The following is a 27,033-nucleotide window of genomic DNA, read 5'->3' as shown; positions in this document are numbered from 1 at the left end:
CGGACGAGTGGATTTTTGCCCTGGGGTTTTGGAACACTATTAATAATACTGTATTAGTACTGTAATAATACTGTATGCTGATGAATGGGTTATCCTGGCTGGATGAAACTGCTGACCCACCTGATAATAGCAAGGATTATTATCAGAATATAGAGCAAAACTAAAATCATTTACTTTGAACCAAAACATATCACTTACAGTATAGCAACTTTAAATCAGAGAGAATGATAGACATGTCTCCTGGTGGAGATTTGCACTGTTTTGTCTATGCCTATGCTAGTCTAAAAACAACTCTACTACTGTAAGTCTACTGAGATGGTTTAACAGCATCGAAACCACCCTAATCATCTCACCCAATTAGCAGATTCATAGTTGTAAGACTGAACACAAGAGCATACTGTAATTACAGTAATGAAATGCAATTAAATCACTTGTTAACATCTTTCAGCGGTTCACCGCTGTATTTGGGATCTGCGTTATTTCCTAATGTAAAATAACTGCCGTTCTTGAGTCAGTGGAGTAGACGCTGACTTCTGACTCCTAAAATACCGTAGGTGGCTGATGGAATAAAAAGAAAAAACATGCCACAGTCACCTGGACTGTTGCTGACTCATACTGTAGCTTTATGGAGATGGAAAGAGAGGAGGCACGATGTTGGCACACTTTAATAGAAATATTATTGTGTGGGTTTCCCAAGAATGTATGGTGAAGAAAGAGAGCATTTGGGCCATTTAGACATAGATGTATGCTGTTGATAAATGTGTCTGTGCATGGCTGTGTACAAGTGTGTGATTGCCTACCTGTGTTGTGTGTGTGTGTGTGTGTGTGTGTGTGTGTGTGTGTGTGTGTGTGTGTGTGTGTGTGTGTGTGTGTGTGTGTGTGCGTGCGTGCGTGCGTGCGTGCGTGCGTGCGTGCGTGCGTGCGTGCGTGCGTGCGTGCGTGCGTGCGTGCGTGCGTGCGTGCGTGTGTGGAAGGATGTGTGTGGAAGGATAAAAGATTCCTTGGCTCAAGGACAGTGTTAGCAAAGCTGAACCTCCATGTGCCCACGCAAACCCAAGCATCCAGATAGAATGAAAGTCTTTGTCCTCATGGGCACAAGTCATTCCAGTGGTTCGTTCACACTCAACTGCTGCATCATAATAGTTGTGAGCTTGTGATAAAATAGGGTTAACCCATTTAGACCTGAGGCCGATTCTACAATCAGTAGTTCTCACACAATGTTCACAAAAAAATTGGAGATGAGTGTGCTGACATCACTGATAATAAACAGTGTCGCCACCATGGCTGTCTGTCTGCATGCTAACGTCATACTCTGACGTCATAGTACTGACATCACAGACCTTGAGAAACACTGATATACTGCAGGGATACTCAAACTTCTGAACTTGTGGTCCACATTACAACAATGTCAAGGGGCCACGGGCCAGTTGATAAAATGACACTACTTGATAACTTTTTTTTTTGCTTTATTTTCACATAAACTTAAGACAAGTGCAATGTGCATTATTTTATGGCTTGGAATTCCATTTATATTCTGTCAATGACACAATTTGTAATCAAAGTAATTTGCTACATTTTCTCTCTTTTTAATAATTCTGTGCAATTAGCATATTCCACGCAAACACTAAAACAAACTAATGAACATTTGTCTGATATTTGTCTGGGTTGATAACTGTCTGCCTGCTATCACGTGGTATAACATTAAAGATAGCTGAGCACATCTCTCCAATCTGCTCAGTTTAAAGCGTGTTGGATACGTGACTTTGAGGACAATAAACTGGTGGTCGGAGTTTGAGTATCACTGATATACAGTATAAATAAGCCCCCCTCCATCTCTCTCTCCCTCTCTCTCTCCACCTCCTCCTCACAGTGCTGGACTGTCCTGCCCTGAGCCTCCAGAGCTCCCGTAGCCTGGACACGCTGTCCGACCTGAAGCTGCAGCGGCTGGAGGCGGAGCTGGAGGGGGCGCGGCACGAGGCGCAGGGGGCGTGTCAGCGGGAGGAGGAGCTGAAGGCAGAGTGCGAGAGACTGAAGGAAGAGATGAGACAGCTGCAGAACAGCCAGAGAGACAGGGTCAGCCATGGACATACACGCACGCACACAACCAGTGGTGGAAAATGTACTCTAAGTACCAAAAGTAAAAGTACGAAATGTTTGAAAATAGCCGATCTACAAGCTCACAACGCGCCGCATCACGACGCATTGTGAGCTTGTAGATCGGCTATTTGAAAATAGCCATGGTATAAAATAGGGCTTATATATGCAAAGTAACTAGTAACTAAAGTTGTCAAATAAATGTAGTGGAGTAAAAGTACTATATTTGGATCTGAGATGATAGTGGAGTATAAGTAAAAGTATTTGGAAATTGGAAATACTGAAGTAAAGTACAAATACCTCAAAATTGTACTTAAGTACATTATTTAAGTAAATACTTAGTTACTTTACACCACTGGGCTTAAGTAATACACTGCAAATTCTACTACTGGTAAATACAAAAGGTGTATCCCATCTCGTCCCTTCCGGGGTCCTGCATGTCACGCTCTAACACGTTGTCTCGGCAGGGCCCTTCGCTGTCACATTTATTCCGGTGGCCTCGTAGCACCTGCATGCTAATCTAATTTCACGCTCTACTTCTACAGGAAATGACTTCGTCGTGTGAGCAGTGCGATGTGGAGTGGATAAAGAAGGTGGGAGACGAGCAGTAAGTGAGCGCGACCCGTCGATGCTGGAGAGGAAGGAGGTGGAAGGAAAGGAGGGATAAAGGAAAGGATGGAGAGAGAGAGGAGGAAAGAGAGAGAGAGAGAGAATGCCAGAAGGAAGGGAGGAAGGAATCATGAGAGCAGTGGTGGAAAAAAGCACTCAAATGTTTTAATTAAGTAAAAGTTTTACAAGTAAAAGTTTGGAATTCAAAATGTACTTGAGCAGGCACGTGCACAGCACGAGCAGGCAATGTGCCCTCTCCAGACCAGGAATGCAGTTTTTACTTTGGTGAAAGAAATACAAATGCCCTCTTTCCATGCCATACCTGAAGGCAGCATTGAAGAGAATTGCCTTGTACAACCTCTCCTGAACTTGAATGCAGCATCTTACAGTATGTTGACAGAATTGCCCTCTCTGTGTAGAAATCAAGCATCGAACGCGTTGTGAGCTTGGAGGTCGGCTATTTTCAATATTTTCACCAAAAGGCCCTTTTAGAAATGTCATCCCCTGCCTCTCTAACATTCTCTGCACGTCCCTGTACTTGAGTAAATGTACAAAAGTATTGGCATCATAATGTACTTAAAGTGTCACAAGTAGAAAGTACTCGTTATGCAGAAGTTTTCAAGTCTAAAAAAATAAAAAATGTTTGAAAATAGCAGATCTACAAGCTCACAATGCGTCTCGATGCGATGCTTCGATGCGATGCTTCAGTGGAGCGAGTGCTTCTGTTTAATACAAAGTACAACCTCATCTGTAAGTTCAAATAGAGCTACATGCGGTGCAATGCCTGCAGTGATGCTTTATTACTAGCTTAAAGATCTGTTCTGCTCAGCAAGCCTCTGTTCGACAGTGTATAAACTGAGCTTAATTAGTGTTAGGATGGCTGCTGCCATCTCACCATCTTCACCTCCACGTGACATTTCAAGGTCCTCTGCAGCAGAATCCTCATTAATGTTTTAGAGTCCAGCAAGAACAAAAGGTAACATATTACATAACACATAGCACACATGCAGTTCTACAGAGCGCTACGGGGATGATGCGTTGTTATGGGCCATCCCGGATGTTCATGTTTATTAAAGGTTCCCCATTAGAGACATATGAATGAGTCTCTAGTCTTCCTGGAGTCCTACGTACCTCTGCCACGGGTCCCCAATGAATATTCCCAGTGAACTTTTATGATATTCACTAATTTTTCTCAAAAAAAAACTAATCGACACACAATAATACACAGTGAAACCCAGAGCATGAATTGGTAACGAAATTAATAAAATAAAACACGGTGTAGGTAGGGAGCCCAGAGAGGCCAACTTGTAGAAGAGCAAGGGAAGTAGAATAATGGAGAAAACGAGTGCAAGCAGGTAATGTTCCAACAGGAGCCCTCTGCTGACCTCCTGGGGCCTCATTAGAACCTCAACCTAGAAGATGATGTGATTCCACCACGGGCTAACCTGCTTCAAATTTAGCACCGATGAAACCACAGCCCCAAGAAGTGCTGAAAGTGTTATTGTAAAGAGCTGCATTTTCCCATCTACTGTACTTACATACTGTAAATGCATCCATAAGCACTTGCAGAATGGTGTTGTAGATTGTTAAAGAGGTGATCTGAGCAGTAGGGGGCAGTGTGATCACAGTGGAAGTGCTCCTCTCTGGCAACCACTCATCTAATGAGTGCTGATGATCATATTTTAAATGATCTTTCAAACGTTCTCTGTTGGCTTGATGTGATCGTTCGTTCATTCATTCATTCCCTACCCATTCATTTCTTCCATTGCCCCATACACTGTATGCCACCACCTAAACTATTTGAGGTTCCCTTAAGAACCTATAATTAGTGAAGTTAATCTTTCAAATTACCCCAGGGTGCTCATCAGGATCAGGTAAACAAGATCAACTAACTGTAGCCTACTGTAAAAGAGGGAAATCTGCCCCCCACGCAGTGAAACCCCACAGAGGTTTCGGTGGAGAGCAAAGTGAAAGTAAACAGCGAAGCAGAGGTGTGCTGAGGGCTGAGTGGCTTAGGACTGTTGAGCACGGCAGTGGAGGAGGCCTACCACTCTACTGCTCTTTCCAAACCACACTTACCTCTTGGTCTTACTCTTACTCAACAACACCCCCACTTCCATAGCCTTTTCTTATAATTGCTCAGGTTTAGTGTAACATGCCCAGAATGATTATGGAACATGTGGTGGTATTGGAGAGCACCACATTCAGTGAAGGCAGTTCAGAACTTCAGGGAAACACCCCAAATATTCATGTGTGCTGCGCGCACCATGTTTCTAAAATTACGTATTGGGAGACTGAAAATAAATTTCAGTCTTGGGATTTCGTTTGGCTTCAACCCCTAGTACAGACAAGTTGTGAAATCTCCAACCACTCTCTGATGTCCGTTTACCTTCTACCTTCATTACCTTTGCATTTGTAGGATCCAGTCCTCACAGATCTGTTCTGTATTGTGACAGACTGGTCAGAAAAGCTGAGCTGGATGTGCTTGCAGAGTCTTAACCTCTACATCAGGGGTCTTCAACATTTTCAGGAAGGACGCCTTAGCTCTGAGAGAGATGAAGCAGGGACCCCCACTACATATTGTATAAAATTTTGTTGCAGATTAAAAAATAAATTACAGTTTAGACTTGACAGCACTACTAGGTTGGATTAATGTGTATTTTCACATTTAACCACTTGAACTGTCAATACATACTATAGTCTGCTCTTCTTTTCCCTCTACACCAAACCTCTGTTCCAAAAAATTGCCAATCTACAAGCTCACTTCTGTTCCAAAAAAATGCCGATCTACAAGCTCACAACACCTCGCAGCGCGATGTCCCATCAATGTGATGTCATATATAGTTCAGCTATAGACATATATTGGCATACAACGGACAAGGACGGAATGTGATTTCACAATGTGATGTCACAATGATGTGATGTCATTGAGGCGTTACAGACAAGATATGGTCGCAATAAACGTATTTAGGAAATGAAAAAAGGATATACTTGCGACACATAAAAAACAGTCAATTCAATCAGCAACACATTTCCTGTTGCAGTTGCTAGTATGATAATACTTTTTTAAATATTTATCTCTAATTTTATAATGGTAGTCAGTGGGGCTCTGTGCGGGCTGAAGCCTTGCCCAAATTTGGAGCCTTAAGTCATGTATAAAATAGTGACAAATGAATGTCCAGGAGGGGATTTCAAAAGCAGAGGCATAGATTCCCCATTCCCCCCGCAAGCAAATTGAAACCTGGTAACAGATCACTCCCCAGTTGTGTGAGGTGGGCTAAGATCTGAAGCCCTCTGCTCTTTCCACACCTCATTCAAGTCTTACTCACCAACAGAACACTCCCCCACTCTACAGTTTAGTGTAAAGCGCTCAGATTGATGACGGAACATGTCATGCGTTGGCGTTTGGGAGAGTATGACCTTTGACCCAGTATTTAATTTAAGTGAAGTCAGTGGTGCAGTGTAACCCTAACAAGTAGGTCAGGAGGTCGGTTGTGGCTTATTGTCGGTATCAGCCGGTACGCTCGGGAGTTTGTCCCTATTACAATGCGCTACTGCTACTAGACCCCTGGGAGATGGATTGCTGAGGTGGAGCGCCACACCTGCCATCAGCTCCCAGTAGCCGCACCCAACCCGCACCCAAGCCGTGCTTCTCATAAGCTGACCCGGGTGGTGCCTGGGATCGAACGCATGACCTTGTGGTCCAAAGGCCCGAGGTCTACCGACTGAGCTACCTGGACACAAAACTCTATGAGTGTAACGGGGGGAAAGTAGCATTTAGGATACAGGATTTTGGAAGATTTATTTCTACTGAACAGGAATTTCAATGTTGTGTTTTGGAAAAGGCGTTTTGTTCATTGTGCAAAAGGTTCTCCATTAAAATATCATTTTTGAGCTGTGGTCACACCGTCTCCTCAAAGTGACGTTGTCTGTATGTTACTATCTATGTTACTATGTCTGTAGCATGAGCTGCAATACCGCTGGTGACCAAGTGACGCTGTTGCATCACACACACACACGCACACACACACACACACACACACACACACGTGCACGCGCACACACCACCGCTCACTTCAAACTTGATTTTTTTTTTTCCTTTTTTTTTTTATTATAGCAAAATATAATTGACTTTTATTCCCAGTATCCTACAAACACTTTTCTATTACCCACTTTTCAGGTTTGGACCTACAAGCCTTTCTAGAGAGTTGTATAGTGAACGCAAATGTCCGACTCACTAGGACCTGACATGCAACAGACTTTAGTCTGTTGTACAGCATCTCATCATTGGTGCCATTTAACACCTGTAATGTTCCACTAACAGTGCTTAATGAGAATAGTAGAGGTAGTCAATGTATGGACAAGGTGTGAAACCTCCTACCGCTATCTGCTGGCTGTTAACACATGGCTCCTGTGAGGCTGCAGGCCCATACAGTGGCATGTAGAATGTAGATTAGAATAAAGATCTTTTTCATCTACTTTACCCGACTTTGCTTTCATTTGATGCAGTCCCCACAGTATTGTTCTGTAATGTTACAGATTGGTAGAAAAACTGAGATGGAGACAGCAAGAGTACAGTACCGGCGCTAATGCAGACACAAATATACATTTATTTTTAATATAATTTCATGAAATAGAAAAGAGCAAGTAGTAAGATATTCTATGCATGCCTGGTGTCTCAGCCGGGAACTGGCCAGCGAGGAACTGGTTTTGAACCTTGTCTCACAGCGTGTCTCTCCTCTCTTTGTCCTTGTTTTCGTGTCTCTCTACACTGCTCATAAAACAAGCTAAAAAAGAAAAGTATACTGGTGTGATGGTAACTTCCCAGTGGACCCGCCAGTGTGTGCCAATTCTTGCCAAACAAAGAACCATGTACAGCAGGGGTCTTCAACGTTTTCAGGCAAAGGACCCCTTAGCTGAGAGAGAGATAAAGCATGGGCCCCCTCTACATATTGTATAAATGTGTGATGCAGATTTTCATCGATTTCATAGATAGATTCATAGACTTGTTTGACAGCACTGTCATCAGTCTTATGTTGATTCATTGTTAATGTGTATTTTCAGACATTTAATCGTTGATATTTTGTAAACTTGACCTTTCACTACGCAATTTCCTGCTCTTTTTTTTTACCTTTTTACCTTTGCCAAAAATATATTTTTGGCTAAAGTTCTCCTCGGAATAGGGATACGAGGGTTCAAGTTGTTAATTTAAAATAATTATCCTATCACACAAGGATTTGGAGGACCCCCTGTAGTAACTCTGAGGACCCCCTAGGGGTCCCGGGCCCCCTGTTGAAGACTAAAATAAAATAAAAATAACAATAATAACAAAATCAAATAACATTGTTTACATCATTTTCTTTACCATTTGTTTTTCCCTTTCCTCCTCTTTTTCCCCCATTCTCTCCAACCATACATTGCTATTGTGAACCTGAGCACTATCCTTAAGTGTTTAAGTGTAGAGTAGCTTGGTTTATGAATCCCGTGAGCGGCCGCGGCCTGTGGGCTGTTCTCTGTAAACGTCTGCTCAGAGGTCAGACCCATGCAGCCCACAGAGCACTCGCTTCTTATCCCACACACGTCCTGCCATATCGATTTGCTGGCATCAAACTGCCATCATCACCTCCCACACACACACACACACACACACACACACACACACACACACACACACACACACACACACAAACAAACAATGCAATGTACAATCTGCGCAGATACATTCACATACACATTTTCCTTCCCCAGGAAAATAATGCTGTATTTGTAAAACATTTTGTCTATGACAAAGTACTCCCACGGCGGCTCAGACGTGAGATTCCCTGAGCTGGAGGTGTTGCTATTTGACCTGCATCGCAGAGCGCGACTGTCAAAACCAGGCCAAGGCCAGGTGACTGCTGAGATGACATAGGTGTGAAAAGAAAAGAATCACATCCATCTAAACTGACAAATATAAATCAGCGTTTAGAGAGAGGAGAATGACTTCTCGAGTACGGGAGCTTAAAATATTAGTGCAAAGATTGGAGTTTTGGACTTGGTTTGAACCGTGACAAAAAAAATACATCGATATAGACAGACAAATAGTATGTACAGCGTATGGATAGCTTTGGCAGTGAATGTACAGTAAGTAATTTAACCTGAGTGCTGCGCATGTTGTTTTGCTGTTGATGGATTTTTGTGGATGTTTTTATTACAGGGTCATTATGCCTATCGTGTCAATGGTAGTGGCTCACAACCCAGTGAGCAAATGGCCATGTTGATGATGGCTTCGTTAATGGGTTCGAGGGGAGTGGGTGGCTTGATAGTCCACCCTGTGGGTCTGTCTGACTCATAGCAAGTTGGTGGAAAACTAAAGCACCAGGTTGACTATACTAGGTTTAAATCTGTAATGGAAAGTTTAACCGTTGACAGAAGAAGCTTGTTTTTTATTTAAATGGTAAATGGTGCATTTATATAGCGCTTTTAATCCAAAGCGCTTTACATAGATTGTGCATTACATTCACCCATTCACACACACATTCATACACCGGTGGCGGAGGAAGCCATGCAAGGCACCAACCTACTCACCGGAGGCAATTAGGGGTTCAGAGTCTTGCCCAAGGACCCTTCGACATTAACTCAGGGGGAGCCCGGATTCGAACTGGGAACCCTTCGGGATTTATACCCTTCGTGCTCTAATACCAGTTTATCTACCCCTGAGCTATTTATATTGTTTTTATTTCATCTCTTTGCAGATGTTGTAAAAGCTTATGGTACTAGAAAATTAAGTTATAACGTAAAAACTAATCACCTGATGACATTGGTTGGCAAAATATGAGTTTCTGTAAGATTATTGCAATCTTCTTCCCATCTGCGCGCACACACACACACCACACGCACCACACACACACACACACACAGTTGAGGCTCAAGCTCGCCAGGGTAATCATTTAAAATTTGACAGCGCGTGTTGTTTTCTGCTGCGTAGGCTGCACATATGTTGTTTTTTGCTACTGCTGTGCTGACGACGGTGCAGGTTTATGTCTCTGTTGCTCTATTTAGGCAGTTGAACCCCACAGACGAGTTGTGCCTCGTCCTTTTATCTGTCACCATCTCTAACGGGAGATGAGCTGAGTCAGATTCTCATCAGGAGAGAGAGATTTTGTTAAATTGGTTTTATGAGTTCTGATAAGACGTACCTTATCAGATTTTAACTACTACGCGTTGGCACTCATCTACCACATCTCCTGTTTCTTGTCCTGTACAGTATTCAAATATGTTTCAGTTTATTTTGTTTTTGAAATCATTCGCGTATAATGTATCTGAAAGCGGAAACGAATAGTACATATGTTTCTATATATTTTTCTCTATTTGAACTACTGTAGAACTGTGCATTATTTAGCTATAATGCACGGATGGCATAATGCACATGCCATCCGTGTGTTTTAACAGCTTTAATAAGTGGTGGCACAAACCGCTCGCTAAACCAATCCAGTCTTTCATCATCATCATAATCTGCCACTATCTCTCTCAAAGCATGGGTAAAATGCAAGTTAAGACTGAGGACTCGGAGTTCAGAGAAAATGGTTATGAGATTTCCCTTATCAGATGTGAGGGCTACAGGTGCTGACAGCTAGCAGCAAGTCAGGCACTTCCTCCAAACAACCACCTCCACCACTATGTACATCTCAATCTCTCTGCTTTTACCCATAATATGATACTAGTTACTATATTATAGTAACTAGTATCACTCTTCATCTCATGCCAGTTATCAGTCGTCAACTAGCCTGTGTAGACCACTGTTTCCCAAACAGTGGGTCGGGGGACCCATTTGTGGGTCACGGACCAATTTTTGCGGGTCACGACTCAAGTATAAATCCCATTTTATTTTCCTACATACATTGGGAGGCAGTGGGAGTTTGTCTTTCTTATATACGATATATATATATATATATATATATATATATATATATATATATATATATATATATATATTATACAATATACATTTTAAAAACATAAAACAAACAAATCTAAGAAATTCCATTCATGTAAAAAAAGAACATAATTAAGAAGTAGTAGAAAATAGACGATCTACAAGCTCACAATGCGGCACGATTTTCACTAGCTTGGGTCCCGGGCCAAATTTCTCTTTTGGGTCGCGGGCTAAAAGGTTTGGGAACCACTGCTGTAGACTCGTCTTACATTGCCTTTTGTCATGGACGTTTCATGCCATCCATTGCTTCATGTCGTCAGGATTTCTTTTGTGTATACAAATTTGTATGTAGTGTGCACACATTTTATGTTGAAACGCTTCATATCTCTATTGTTTGCACCAATTCACTCTCATGAGGACTTGTTAGTTTTAGTTCTCGTCTACACTTCATAAACTGAGTAAAGGCAAAGAAATATTTCATGTCACGTTTAAGACATACAAGAGTAATCCAGCCTTGTTTGTGTTTCTTGAAATAGAACTGCTCTGTCAATACGGCCCTGAGAGACTCACGGCACATCTTGGATCAAATGGTGTGATTTTATGCACTTCAATTATGCACCGCAATTTGCGCTCTAAAAATACAAGCCTCCCAGTTGGACAGCTTGTTTTCGAAGGTTTTCTCGCAGGTTTTGAAGGCTCTCTGGTAGTACTTGGTTAACTCCTGGGTATCGTATGGTACGGCATGTCTGTCGTACTGTATGTTTGCTGGAGTAATAAAGGATGTCAGATCAAAGGCTGTATTTGGCTGGAGGGTGAAGACAGCATGATTAAGCAAATATTACGGCACTTGAAGCTTTAGTTGTATTTAACATTTAACATTCACATAACATAACATAACATTAACATTCCATTGGCAATATACGAATACAGGCATGATAATGATTGTAATGAGTAACTAGAAAAGAAAATTTCTAAGAAATTTTAAGTGTGCCTGCAGCTCGCTAAGTCTGTGCAACCTTGTGTAGCGGTTGGTGTTAGTGTTTCGTTTTGAGAGGGTCGTTCCCCCTGAAAAACACGTTTTGGCATGAAACGGTTAAGTTTTGCGCGTTTGTGGTGCCCCCTATGGGTCGAAGTGGAAATGCTTTTGGATATATGTTCAGTATAGCGCCCCCCACTTGTGGTTAAAATTTGGTGTTGACTGGATGTTTCGTTTGTGATTTATTGCTACTTCTTACAAAACGGGCTCCTCCCGCTAACTTTGGAACCCTGTTACGGAAGAACGGTATGGACTATCAAAATATCGTTTAAATATGTTTATCGCATGAGTCCATAGATCGTGTGTATTGATTTTTGTGACATTTGGAGGAAATATGTAGGAAAAGGAGCAAAAAGTGTGTTTTGAAGAAAATTCAAAATGGCAGAAAATCTATCCTGACGCAAATGGGCGTGGCCTATATGAGGAGATGCGTCATGACCCAAGGAATCCAGGGAAAAGGGAATTTTAATTTTCCGACCCACGGTTCAAGAGTTACAGGCCGAAAGGTAAAGTGGACTGTTATAGCGCCACCATGAGGCCAACTGACGAAATAATTTTTTATTTAATCCTTGATATCATTATAAATCTCCTCTCCAAGTTTTGAAACTGTAGCCCCTATGGTTTGCGAGCAAAAAAATATTGAATGTGAGTTTTTGCGATTCCCATTATAAGTCAATGGGTAAAATTAATTCACTAATAAATTAATATCAATTAAACGATACAACTTTTCTCTTAGAAAAGTAATAGCACCCCATTCCCGGCCGAGCCGCACGTTTTGATGTATATATTGCGGCGGTGGCGTAAATCGTGCGGCACTTATTACGTGCCGAAATTTTGTGAAGTGATTATTATTATTATACTAGAAGAGAAAATTTCTAAGAAATTTTAAGTGTGCCTGCAGCTCGCTAAGTCTGTGCAACCTTGTGTAGCGGTTGGTGTTAGCATTAGCGTTATTTCATTTGACGCAACCCGCGTGTCTGTATGACAAACGGTTCACGAGATCAAGGGTCACTTCCTGTTTGGTGAGGGGCACTTCCTGTTTGGCGAAATAGGCCCCAATTAAGGTCATGGACGATTAATGAATTAAAGCTGCAAGCAGCGATGACCAGGCCCTCGCAGCTCTACCCACGTCACAAGGCCAGCAGCCAATCAGAAACCAAACAGGAAGTCAGCCATTTCGACTAATTAGTGGCGTTTTGGAGCATTTTTGGCCGTTATCACGGGTCGCACTTTAACGACAGTTTTTTGAGAAAAAATTGTTTTGTGAGAAAAAAAAATTGAGAAAAAAACTTTTTTGAGAAAAAGAAATTTTGAAAAAAAAATTGTGAGAAAAAAAAATCTTGAGAAAAAAAAAATGTGAGAAAAAAAAATGTTGAGAAAAAATAATTTTGAGAAAACAATTTTGAGAAAAACATTTTTTGAGAAAAAAATAATTTTGAGAAAAAAAAAATTGAGAAAAAAAATTTTTTGAGAAAAAAAAATTTTGAGAAAAAAATTGAGAAAAAAAAATTGAGAAAAAAAAATTGAGAAAAAAAAATTTTGAGAAAAAAAAATTTTGAGAAAAAAAAATGTTGAGAAAAAAAATTTTTGAGAAAAAAAGATTTGAGAAAAAAAATTTTTGAGAAAAAAAAAATTTGAGAAAAAGAATTTGAGAAAAAAAAAATTGAGAAAAAAAAAATTTGAGAAAAAAAAAAATTGAGAAAAAAAAATTGAGAAAAAAAGAAAAGGTATGACACCAGCCGCAAGTCTGTACGACAAACGGTTCATGAGTTATAGAGGCACTTCCTGTTTGGTGAAGGGCACTTCCTGTTAAAGAGGGGGCGAGGCTTAATCAATTACAGCTCATCCCTATTGGTCGGAAAAAGACCAAAGTTGTGTGAGCATTTTACATTTTAAATGACGTTGCTAGGCAAAAGTATGGCAGAGTTATGTGGCGCCAAAGTTTCTGGGTTTTTTTCGGAGTCCCCCATTCAAAGTCAATGGAGTTTTTGGGCGTTGTTTTTTGCGAATTACATCGCAATCGTAAAGCGGATCGGAAAGAAAAGTAATAGCACACCATTCCCGGCCGAGCCGCACATTTTGATGTATATATTGCGGGGGTGGCGTAAATCGTGCGGCAGTTATTACGTGCCGAAGTTTCCCCCATTCTAAGTCAATGGGGTTTTTTGGCGTCGTTTTTTGCGAATTACGTCGCAATGGTAACGCGGATCGGAAAGAAAAGTAATAGCACACCATTCCCGGCCGAGCCGCACGTTTTGATGTATATATTGCGGCGGTGGCGTAAATTGTGCGGCAGTTATTACGTGCAGAAATTCGTGGCGAAAGACTTAATGACTTAAGTATGGCGGATTACAATAAGTGTTTTGCTATTGCATAGCAGGCACACTTAATAAGTATGGCGGATTACAATAAGTGTTTTGCCATTGCATGGCATGCACACTTAATGACTGCATGATGACTGCTCAACTCCTCTTCTGTGCAGGGTGGACCTGGCTCTGGCCTACACTGAGCTAACAGAGGAGCTGGGACGTCTCCAGGCTCTGAGCTCTGCGCAGACAGAGATCCTGAGGAAAGCCTCACAGGAGCAGACCAGTCCAGGTTAGCACTCACACAGTATGTTATATACAGTATGCAGTTTATTTTCTGAAGCTCAGCTCTGAGAGTTGTATTGAAAGAGAAGTGTGTCCTTTGCATCACACCTGTAACAGGTAACATTACATATAACGAGTTAATTCAAAGTAAATTGCAATAAGAACAATATATGTCCAGATACCATGTGTGGAGCAGGGGAAACGGTAAACACTATTGCTTACAGTTGTATACAATGCCTCACAACTTCTAACACTTTTACTCTTCCTGTGCCAAGTCAAATGTATAGCCCAGGTCTCACATCTATGTCTACAGTATACCACAAACCAAAAAGCACCACACACAATGCCTGGCACATCCTGTCAAACAGCATGTTGAGGCTTTTTGATGGGATTATTGTAAAGATCAACAGAAAAATCGCTGAATCACTTGTGTTGTGATTAAATGTACATTCAAAATGAATGGTTGTTGTTACATATATTTATGGAAGGAAAACAAGATTTTCACAGGGAAGGTAGAGTGAGTGGATGCAGCAAAGAGCAGCAAAGAGAAGATTAGAACCCCGGCCCAGCTGCGAAAGAACTATAGCTTTATTTATTTATGTGGTATGTTATCAGGTGAGCCAAAAGAGCACCACACACAACCATAACCCTAACCTAATGATTTCCATTCATCAGGGTAGTGAACTTCTTAGAAAGCCGGTGACAATTCTCCCTTTTTTATGTGACGTTGTCTGTTTTCTGTCTGTTGGCTCAGTACTGAGAGTACAAACAGCAACTCCCTTTCAACACCACAACCACAAAACAATACATTTCATTTCCCTAGAATAGAAACAAAGCTCAATGCTCTTGCAGAGGCTGAAAAAAAAGAATTGTGCTTTTCCACCCCAAACTGGCTGATAATGATCTTATTGTTAACAGGAAATACTGAATGCACTCAAGCAGTTTTATACATCCCTTAATAAAAGCCCATATTGGAAAAAAGAAAGGGTCTGGGTGCTCGGAAGGCACTCTTCTGGTGAAAAAAGTTTAAAAGTCTTTATTGACGTGACCATTTCATAATGTTAAAAACTGGGATAACCCACGCTACACCCACAGCCTTCTTCAAGCACCTATTGATTTAACCTCTTGGTGCAGTATCTACGAAACGGCTTATCTTTTACAAGATTGTTATATCTAGTGATCAATTACAGATTAGAATTACAAATGCCAGAAAACATGGAATTGTTATTTTATTCATGAGCTCTTTACAGGGGTCACCGAGGTGGATGGTTGCGTGAACAAGAGCCTCCAGCAGCATTTCCATGTGCTTTAAAGTTATACCATGTAACTTTTTTTATAAAACAAATCTTAAAATTGTCCTAACTGTTAAATCGCTAAAGTTTTAGAACCCCCACTCCGTTATTTTCAGCTTCTGAAGCCTTCTCTTTATATGTTTTCTTCTTAGCAGTGACAGGGGCAGGATTTCCCGGCAAAATGACGTAATCTGCATCATCTGTATACGTTGTGTATACGTTGGCCAATCACATCGCAGATCATACACACTACCGGCCAATAACCGACTCTTCAGGAAGTAGCCTCACTCAGCAACCAGTGTTTACGATGGTGAAGGAATGAAGGATTCTTAACCTCTTATTCCCCAAATCCTGCTCAGAAAATTACGTTCTACCACTCCATGGATTCGTATCGGTTGCGGTGGTTTGCGGCGCCGCTCCGGTGGTCCGCGGCGGTGGTCCGCGGTGACTCCGGGCGAAAAACGGGCGAAAAACGGACGAAAAAAGCAATACCGCGACTGACCACTAGTTTAGCAACTTACACAGTATAGCTTTAAACAATAGACACCCATGATATTTGAACAGCACTGAGGATATTTAGGATTGTGACTTTCTAATCCACGGAGTAACTATTGAAGACTCTCACTAATATTTAGAGATCATTTAGATCATGGCAAGGTAACTGTCTACACAACCCAACCCTTTAATTAAAGGCCCTTGCACACAGAGTCCGATGCAAATTTCCATTAATCAATCAGTTTTCAGCACATCCAAAAAGCCTCAACAATCAACTTAGTTCGATTATAAAAATGACGAATGTCGGCTGTTTTTAATCAGAGTGTGTACAAAGGCTTTACAGCAGAAAGAAATTAAGGTGTCGGAAACTACCCTACTGCCTCTCCTTTCAAGTTTGGATGCTAATTTACAGAGATTGCATAGTTTGAAGCTACAGCATCATATTAAGGCACCCCTGGCTCGTGGACACGGTACTGTATTTAGGTATTAGTCGGCTCTGTTGGCTCACTAGGCCACACAGAGACCTGGCCGCCCGCTATGCTACATAAGTACATATACCTAGACCGTATGAGTTTCCAGCGTGTGAAAGATTAAGCGTTCAGGTCCTAGTAATGTTCAGAAATGGAAATAAATACATATAACAGATACTGTATATATAACCAATGCTCTATGCTGTGAGGGCTGCTGGGCTCTGCTGGGGAAGCTGGACAATGTGTTGCCCCGGTGTCAGCAACTCTTTCTAGGGAGAAATGAGTGTGTAAATAGTGTTTTATCCTCTCTGTGTGTCCTCAGTCCAGCTTCACTCTCCTATCCACCACCAGCGCCACTCCCCAGTGTCTCCACGGCACTCGCCAATCTCCCAGCGCCACTCTCCGGTGCCTACTCCAACGCACCACTCTCCAATCCTCCAGAGATGCTCCCCGGTAATCCAGCGCCTTTCCCCAGACATGCACCGCCGCTCACCCCTGTTGGACGTCAGCGACGGGCCCGCCTCCTACTCCTGTCGGCCGGCCAGCCACCACTTGAGGGCCAGCTTTCAGGGCCGGCGTAGCTATTCCGAGGTCGCTGACCCTTCGGCATACCAGCGGCCACCCCGCTTCACCCTCGACCCGGTCTCCACCCTGCCCAAGCCCCGGCCTTACGTGGATGGCTACTCGAAGCAGCAGCAGCCCCAACACATGGGATCCCCCCGTGGCGGACCGCAGCACAGCAGGGGTTCTCCGTCTCCTCATCAGTGTGCCGTGGGCGGAGACGGCGGGGGTCTCGGGGAGACCTCCCTGCGTCACTCCAGAGAGATGCCCTTCCCGCTGTCCGAGGTGTCCCACCTGCACTTTGAGCCCCCTCCCCCGTCCACGCCGGCCCCCCAGCCACCGGCGCAGTCCTCCGAGGACGAGGAGGAGTGGACGTGCCCGCATCCTATCAGCCCGCCGCGGACACTGGGCCTGCCCTCCCCCACCATGCCCACGGGGGTCATGAGAGGCCCCGCGTCCTGCTCGGCGTTCCCCATCCCGCAGCGCTCCAACACCCTCGCCTGCCACCCGCCAGGATACCTGGCCACAGAACACGCTCAGTCCTGGCCCTCCATCAATGTGAGCCCAGTGTGACGTCTTTACAACAGTGGTTCTCAACCTTTTCAGGCCGCGACCCCCAAAATAATCATGGTTTAACTGGGGACCCCCCCACCCTGACGAGCACCAAGAGTTGAGGCATTACATTTTGTATAACACAGTTCTATTGTGAAAGATCTACATGCTCACAACGCCTTGCGTTGTGAGGTGTTGTGAGCATGTATATCGGTGATATTTTCACAATTTCTGACTCTAATATTTGACAATTTGACCAATATTTAATTTGTCATTTAACTCATTTAGTGCCACCCCTTTCACCACTAGAGGGCGCCCAGTGGCCAGAGAAAATCCCATAGAGATATGCTGGTATATGCAGAAGCCCTGCAGCCATGACTTGCCTGAACACTTTCCTTTGTGCATGACTGCATGTACAGGAAGAGGATGAAGTTAGCTTGAAGTTAGCTATTGGCTACCAAGCATTTTAGAAGCCTTATTTTCGTCAACTTAGCCATGATTAAACCTTGCACACCTCATGCATGGGAAAAAAACAGAGAAGAATGAGCTCTGAAAAATCCAATGCAATCCAGAGTGGATTTGTGCAGTTTGTTCACAGCTTTCAAACAAAAAAATCCGATTGGAAATCCGTTCAGGCATTCTTGAGATAATCGCCCTTATGTTTTACATGTAATGTAAACAAAAATGGCTGCCCTGTATGTTAGATGGGGTTGTATGGGGGTGGAACATGCAAAATCGCGATTGAAATCATGTTCACCAGATTTGATGGGGTCCAAAAAAAAAAAAAAAAAATTCAAAAAAATCTTTTTCAAAAAAAGATTTTTTTTTTTTTTTATATCCCGAACTTGTTCGGGATAGGCACCCTGTGATACGATCATATATCCCGAACTAATTCGGGATAGGCACTCAATGAGTTAAGAGGTATTAAAAAAGTCCTTAAATTGACACTTTAGAAATGTGCAGATACCCTCTGTACACTTAAACTGTATGTTGGTTTGTTTACTGTTGAGTGAGAAAACAATGTTGCACATTGAGTTAATCATCTGGGGACCCCCCAAAATAATTTGGCGACCCCCCCTGGGGGTCCCGACCCACAAGTTGAGAACCACTGCTTTACAGAACGTTTTATTGCAATTGTTTTTTTGTTTTTATTTACATTTATATTTACAGAATTGGTTCTCAAAGTGGGGTCCAGGGAGCACCACGGGTCCTTGTCAGGGATGGGGGTCCCCAGCAAAATGAGTTGATATGGCATCAAAACCAGTATACACACTTTAACCCTATACATCATCTATTTGAAAATAGCCAATCTATAAGCTCATGATCAATGTGATGCGTTGTGAGCTTGTAGATCACTATTTTCACAGAAAAATCATGAAAGATTGTTAATGATTTGGAATACTTTGGAAACATTTTATGGGGGTACCTAGCACAAAATATTCTCTGGTGGAGTTCCGCGGGTCCAAATACATATTAATTTGGGGTTTCTTGCCATGAAAATATTTGAGAACCACTGCCGGTGTTTCAATGGCATACAATGCTGGTGCAGATATACAAGCTCACAGCGCGTCACATAGTATGCCGTACTGTGAACTTGTACTATTATTGTTCATTTCTCTTTTAAACGTCCGTGGCCAAATACATAATCAATTTGAGAACCACTGTTCTAAAAGGGACGTGCAGAGAATGTTAGAGAGGCAAGGGGCTGAAAATTTGAAAACATTGAAAATAGCAGACCTCCAAGCTCACAACGCGTTGCAGCGCGACACGTTGTGAGCTTGCAGGTCGGCTATTTCCGGTGCTTGATACCACACTGAACTAAGCATAATCAATTTCTTTCACCATAGTAAAAACTGGATTCATGGTCTGGAGAGGGCACTTTTTACAGACGGATAAAAGGGCACATGCTCAAGCCCCCTTTGATGTCTATGTGTGCACGTGCCTGCTGTTCTACCCTACTTATTGTATGTGTGTGTGTGTGTGTGTGTGTGTGTGTGTGTGTGTGTGTCCTGTAGCTCTGGATGGAGACAGAGGAGAGTGACATGAGGAGTTGTCCTCTCTGCCAGCTGATCTTCCCTGTGGGTTACCCCGACGACGCTCTGATCAAACACATCGACTCTCACCTGGAGAACAGCAAGATCTGAACACCTGATCATCTATCTCTCACACACACACACACACACACACACACACACACACACACACACACACACACACACACACACACACACACACACACACACACACACACACACACACACACACACACACACACACACACACACACACACACACACACACACACACACACAGCTGCCGCATATATATTATAGATTATGTAAGTGATTGACAGACCTGGTCAAAGGGTCATAGTGATATATTCTGAAATACATATTCCTGTTACGGTGCATACTCGGGTGATCAATACAGGGACGGATGCAAAAAACAGTCAGACAAGAGAAGTTCCTATGTTATCCGTTGTGAGCCAGAATCAGGTCTAGTGTCGATATGTTTTGAACACTTTGTACATTTTGTCTGTGTGGTCCTGTTGGATCGAACTTTACACCTGCAGAGAGCGGTGCCTAATTTTGTCTGTGTGGTCCTGTTGGATCGAACTTTACACCTGCAGAGAGCGGTGCCTAAGGTAAATTAAGTACGAGCCGCGATAAGAAGTAACCACGTTTTTATCAGAACCGATCGGCATGACAGATACAACTAAGAAATTAGGGCCCAGGTTTAGCCACTCGGACCATAGTGTCCCTATGCTGGGCATGTCATAATAAGCGAGCGTTTGTCAAAGATATACACGACATGCGACATGTACAGTTGCTCACAACAAACTATTTTTGGCGAAGAGATTTGGTTTAGAGGGAAAAGAAAGGAGTGGGCCATGGTTGAGCCCTGGGGGATCCCGGTCAAAGTATATTGGTTTTAAGTTTAGTATTATTATATTTTTTCAGAAGAAAAAGACTTCCCCTGGTGTTTTGTGTCTTGGATGATGAAGCTTCTGTTTTCCATTTCATTGCTGTCGGGTGGAAACCTTGTATCTCCAAGTTTCAAATTTGTCTGTTCTTTCGCAAAGGAAAGCCCTGCTTCATCATACTGTACAAGGCCGTTGCAAAAAAGTAATGAAAACAGCACATCTACAAGCACACAACGCCTCGCGGTGCGAGGCATTGTGTGCTTGTAGATCGGCTGTTTTCACTAGTTTAAATCATTTTTAAAATGATAAACGCAAAACGGTTTTGGACATACAAGGTTTTCACCCGACAACAACGATATGGAATCCTTTATTGATGGCCCTAAGGAGACAGGTCTGCCTTTCTCTTTTGTAATACATTATTATTATTATTATTAATACGCACCCTGGCTGCTGCCATCTTGTAATGAGAGCTGTTGTCTAATGGCTTTAAGTTTTGATGCATTATGCTCCACAGTGTAGTTTGCGCCAGGTGTTTTAGCTGAGGGTTGCAATTGGGGGAGTTCTGCAGTAATCAACTATTTGACATTGATGCTCAACATTTCAAAAGACAGTTGTACATCAATGAATGAGCAGGGAGCCATGAGGAACCTTTTCATTTCAAATGCTATATTCACATTCTGTTAGCTTTAATGTATTATGTGTTTTATTTCTCACAAATGTGTTAGTATTTACCAGTGGAGATGTGTATGCTGCCATCCATCCCCTATAGTCTGGATTCTGGAACGCAATGAAACGATGGATTATGTGTGCAGCAGATGCCAACTCACTTTCAATTTGGTGAAATCAGGGAGCTGTTACCAGAACATGAAAATGCGAAACAGACAGCGTTTGATCAGCTGATTGATGCTGAGATATAGATATTGAGAGTGGGCTGAGTAAGACTGGCAAACTATTTATTAAATCAGTGGTTCTCAAACTTGGGGTCGGGACTCCAAGTGGGGTCACCAAATTATTTTGTGGTGTCCCCAGATGATTAGCTCAATGTAATCTTTTTTCCTTCTCACTCAAACACACAAACACACTGTATAAGTGTATACAGCGTATCTGCACATTTATAAAGTGACAATTTAAGGACTTTCAAGACTAAGAAGTTGTAATACCAAACTGGCCAAACTGGCAAATATTAAGTAAGCAAGAGGAGAACAATTTTCACAATATTTATCTGTGGAACCGAGTCACGTTAAATGTAATACCTACAATTCCAAGTGCTTGTCAGGGTAGGGGTCCCCAGTTCAAATATGTTTATTTTGGGGGTCACAGCCTAAAAAGGTTTGAGAACCGCTGTATTAGATGAACTGAAAGTAGGCGGATCCTAGTCCTGATCCTGTGTTGCAGCCCCGCAGGGCGGGGTACTGGCGTTGATAGGGTCTTCCTGTCGAAGTCGCGCTGAAGAAAAGTATTAGTCATAATATATACCTTAATGCTTGCGGCCTGAACATAAGTATCTTAGCACTTTAAGTTAACTTAGCCAAAAGAGTATATCCTTTTTCAGTTGCCCATATATTCTCCATGTATAAGTTACTATTTATACTGTCGACTTGTAAGTAACAAGGTGAAAAAAAAAAATGATTAAGATATATTTTTGCAAATGATGATACACCACATTTGTCATGCTGGTGACGTGTCACGACTCCAGTGTGCTTGCACACGGCTGTAAATAGCGGCATTGAAGGTAGAAATCCCCATGGCAATGAGGCATGGGATTTCTTTTGTTTAGGTTTGTTTTTCTGTATAAAGACTTTTAACTGGTAATTTCCTCAGTCTTCCTAAAGACCTGAGCTTCAACACACTCTGATGTCATGATTGCCCAGACCGCCCAACAAAAAAATGCAGCTGGCTGTGACAAGGGGAGCTGTGCTAATTTACTTCCACCAGAAACTGTTTGCTTTGAGAAAAAGAAAAGAATTTGCACACATCCAACAAGGAGGTGCCGTTTTGGGCACATCATCTCCAGTTTGCCAAGTCAGGTCTTCAGGGGTTAGGATGACAGCTTCTTTTGATGTTTGAAATTCACCTTTCTTCACAGGTAGAATTTCGAATTGAAACTGCTTTTCTGTTTTCTCACAGAAAAACTCGATGTCAATCAGTCTTAAAAGTTGGATTTGTACACATAGGTTCTACATGCATCCATACATTTTAAAACTAGTTTGTAAAGGTGCGCTCAGCTGAGCGCAAATCTCCGCCAGGAGGCATGCCCTACCTCTCTCCCATCTTTCTCTCGGACTGGATCATGTGATGATAATGTATTAAAAGGGGTGCAATGGGGGGGAAGGGATTTCATATAATGATGTTATTACATCATTACAGTGCAACCAGAGTAGACGGGCTACAGTATATGGAGACAGATCTTTTGACAGTGAACACATCAAAAAGTATTGTGGCATGTTGTCATCACTTGGACAAACCTGACGTTATAACATACATTGCAATATGTGTGAGCAACACTCCAATGACATTAGATACCACACATAATTCTGATACTATAATAATCATTTACTGTTCTGCAAAGTGTGATTGTTAATTCCTTTGACAATTATGTTTTTATCACCGTCAATCACAGGTTTTATTTTCGCTTCCCCAAAGTCAATTTGTGAATCCTTTGAGAGAGGTAATGTCTGTAATGACAGTACAGCTACATAAGTTGACATCAATTGTACATGAAACTGAAAAGCAGTAGCGTGTAGGATGAGATGTACACAGCTACTCTATACTGTATGTGAAAAGTGTCAGACCGTGCCAGCACAGTCTCAGGAATGAGACTTCAGACCTGTGTGAGTGTGTGACACTCCATATGAAATGGAGAAAGAAAAGAAAGAAAGATGCAGATTGGTCTCAACCCATACACGCACATGACATATTCAACATTAAATTCAGCGGGATGTCCTGATCAAATAGCCCAAAACATGTTACATTCAAGCATGCTTGTTCAGCAATTGTACATATCTGTGATTTCAAGATGGCACTTAGGCTATACTAGTTTTGGTGCATGTGTTGGCAAACAGGGACTAAAGACTGACTTAAGACAGCTTGCACTCAGTTCAATGTGCCTGGACTCTCTTGATTTGGGCATTTTGGGGTATGTTGTCTCACTGATGAATGTACTGTATATTTTGGTGTTACTCTAACGTCGACTTCTGCCGGCAAATGTGCATGTCTGCGATTGGCTAATACTGGTACAGTACATCCCATAAACTAGAGGGTTAGCAGTGTTGTAATTGGCTAGTTAATAGTATAGATCCCATAAACCATGCCGGTCCATATCCTCAGTGGACGCATATCCCATGGCGCAGAGGGAAGACTGCTCTGCGATTATTAGTTCACAATAATTTACAATCTGAAAATTCTGTCGAGAATTTAGGTCCCTGGCCTGCCTGGTGTGCACAAGACATATACGATGCTGATCAGCCTAGTGTGTGAGATTAGCTGTGTACAGACATAAACGCAGACAAATCCATTCATCTCCTGGCGGAGATCAATTACCCTTGAGACGGTATGGGCAGATTAGGCTTTTATGAATCCCATCTATTCTATGCCGCTGTATGTACGTACCTATAGAGTATATCACTCTGTGTGTTCAAAATATTTAAAGCTGTGTACAGACAGGTATTTTGCAAGCTTGTAAACCTAATGTACGCTATTCAAGACCTTACAACTGGTGCATCTGTAAATCCATGATGTGTAACCCCAGCCACCAATAATATCCAAGATACTGTACATAGTACTACCCTGCAGAATTTCTCTCTTATTTGGAATGTAGTAAGACGTTCTCTAGTGAACTAATAGCCAACTACAATCTAAGCCTTCTGATGAAAAAACATATTTGCGATAGGAAGTTTCAGATCTCAATTTCTAAAAGCTGCTAACTGTAGGTTGTATTCCTGATTTAAAACACACCGGTTGTGCACTGCCACAGAGTTTGTGTATTTTCGTAAAAATATATATAAACTGTACGGGTCGTGTATCTCTTGACCGTCAAATTCCAGACCGGTTGTGTGAAACCACATTCCAAAAGATTAACTAAAGTAGATATCATTTATTTTTTTAAAAGCCATAATGGACACGTGCTTCTTTGTCTGAAGGCTTTGACTCTTCCTACAGTAGCAGCTGTTATTAAACATTTGACACTTTTCTGGTCTGATTCATCGCGCGTCAAAAGAAAGGGGAAGTAGCAAAATGTGCAAAGTTCAGGCTCCACGCTAGCAGTGTTCTCTGTACTGTAACCTGCTCCTGCAACTTATCTGTGGCGCGTTTTATTTTAAGCTTTAGCTATTAAAAAATAACAGATATACAGGATTTTTCTAAAATAGTAAATCTACCAGTTTGCAGCGTGCAGCGCTGTGAGCTTGTAGATCTGATGTTTTTTAAATAGCTAAAGCAGGGGTCTTCAACAGGGGGTCCGGGACCCCTAGGGGGTCCTCAGAGTCACTACAGGGGGTCCTCCAAATCTTTGTGTGATGGAATCTTTTGTTTCTCCTTTTTTATATTAACCACTTGAACCCTAGTGTCCTTATTCTGAGAACTTTAGCCAAAAATAGCAGATATACAAGCTCACAACGCGCGTTGTGAGCATGTAGATCGGCTATTTTCGGCAAAGAGGTTTGGTGCAAAATAAGTACAGAGTGAAAGGTCAAGTTTATTAAGTATTGATGGTCCAAGTGGTTAAATATCTGTAAACACAAATTGACATGAATCCAAAATACACTGATGATTGTGCTGTCAAATGATGAATATGGAATCTATGGGTTGTGGGGGTCCCTGCTTCATCTCTCTCTCGACTAAGGGGTCCTTGGCCTGAAAACTTTGAAGACCCCTGAGCTAAAGCATAATAATGGTTAAAGCTGTTCAAGTCCAACACGACACAGATGCGTACCATGTCTTATTGGGTTAACTGGTACTGTCCAGGACTTTAAGGGTGATTCATACTTAGTTGCACGACGGTGTCGCACACCGAAAACAGGCGATCAGCAAGCTCACAACGCATTGTGCTGTAACGCATTGTGAGCTTGCAGATCTGCTATTTTCAGTGCATGCAACTAAGTATAAATTAGGCATTACTCCTTCAACTCTAAAGCACAAGGAATAAGACTTGCAAGAGTCAGAAAAGTTCATGAGTTCATGAAAAATTCTAAAGAAAAGTGAATGCCTTGTGATTTGAAGTTGAAGGCTTGCTTTGAACAGTTGCATTCAGAGGATTGTGTTACAAAGACTTCACTTCCAACTTTTTTATATTTTCACTCGGTGGATCTGTTCATAACCAAAGACCAAAGTGGAATAATTTTCTCCGTACAAACATGAAAATCACAACCCCTTTTGACCACAACCAGGTATAAAGGGTTTATGACTGTAAGGGGAGGATGAGCTTTAGTGGATTTAATACGTGTTAAAGAGTTCACAACCAAAACCTGTTGACCAGCAGCTACAGTGCACAGCAAACAAAGTGGGGCCGGCCTATGACCTCACAGCGTCACAGTCAAATGTACAGTACCACTCTGAGGTTTGTCAGTATGTCGCTCATATAATCATCTTCAAACACGGTCAGATAATGACGATCAAGTCCACTTTTTCTAAGTACTGTTTCAGTCTTTGTACCTGCCACTGTCGAGATCACAACACGAATCAATAGTCAAACGCGAGATCTTAAAATCATCATTGTTTCTCTCTCCGCTTGTTTTTATCTCATGAAAGCGGCAACCCCACTCCCCCACCCACGCTCAGGAGACAAAAAGGCTCACCGGATCTGGTTTTGCATTAAGGTTAACTCAAGCCTGAGACACTCTGGTTGCCTCGGGGGAAAGGAGCTGGCGTTCTCCTCAGTGTGCTCAGAAAGATTGAAGTCTGGAATCTTCACAGGCTCATCACAAAGCAAGTGGAAAGGTTTCATTTTGCTGCAGATTCAGCTACTCAGAGCTGTGTGGTAGAAAACCACAAGGCGTGTATCCAGCCCGAAAAGATCAGATCAGAGATACATACACAGTAATATCCTCAGCGTTCATTTAACTGTGAGAGTGTAAAAACTTTTTTTCTGTGTAGGGTCAAAACAAACCAGAGTCTGTATGAATTCTGCCAACAGTAAGTGAGCTGGGGCGTCACAAGGGGGGGAAAAGTGGGACTGAGTTACGAGGGCCCAAGGTGGAGGGGCCTTAATTATTTTATACTTTAGCTATTGAAAAATAGCAGATATACAGAGAGATCTGCTATTTTTGAAAAGTCGTGAAATCTTTGTGCAAATCTTTGAATATATGCATTTTTAACTCAAGTTTTTCTTCTGGGGGGGTCCCTGGACCTAAATATTTTGAGATGGGGGTCTGTGGCCAAATACATATCATTTTGGGGGTCCTTCACATGAAAAGGTTTGAGCACCACTGACATAGATTTTCTTTTTTTTTTTTTTTACTTTAGAAGGATTTGAAATATTCAAAGACTTGCACAAATGTT

General features: G+C 42.1%; 1 protein-coding gene across 1 annotated transcript in view; it reads left to right on the top strand.

Annotated features, from left to right (window-relative positions):
- The window catches only part of tbkbp1 (TBK1 binding protein 1), a gene marked incomplete at both ends in the record, with an annotated part of 38,923 nt that extends 19,164 nt beyond the window's left edge, over positions 1-19,759 (top strand). The window contains 5 exons of the mRNA XM_080747906.1: positions 1,871-2,073; positions 2,640-2,701; positions 14,137-14,252; positions 16,825-17,621; positions 19,631-19,759. Coding sequence (XP_080604032.1) covers positions 1,871-2,073; positions 2,640-2,701; positions 14,137-14,252; positions 16,825-17,621; positions 19,631-19,759 — 1,307 coding nt within the window. The remainder of the gene's footprint in view (positions 1-1,870; positions 2,074-2,639; positions 2,702-14,136; positions 14,253-16,824; positions 17,622-19,630) is intronic.
- Positions 19,760-27,033: the final 7,274 nt, after the last annotated feature.

Source organism: Nannobrachium achirus (assembly GCF_963921795.1).
Source record: "Nannobrachium achirus genome assembly, chromosome: 18".
In the NCBI taxonomy this organism is placed as follows: domain Eukaryota; kingdom Metazoa; phylum Chordata; class Actinopteri; order Myctophiformes; family Myctophidae; genus Nannobrachium; species Nannobrachium achirus.
Note: the sequence above shows the minus strand (reverse complement) of the source record. Positions and strands in the feature narration are given on the sequence as shown.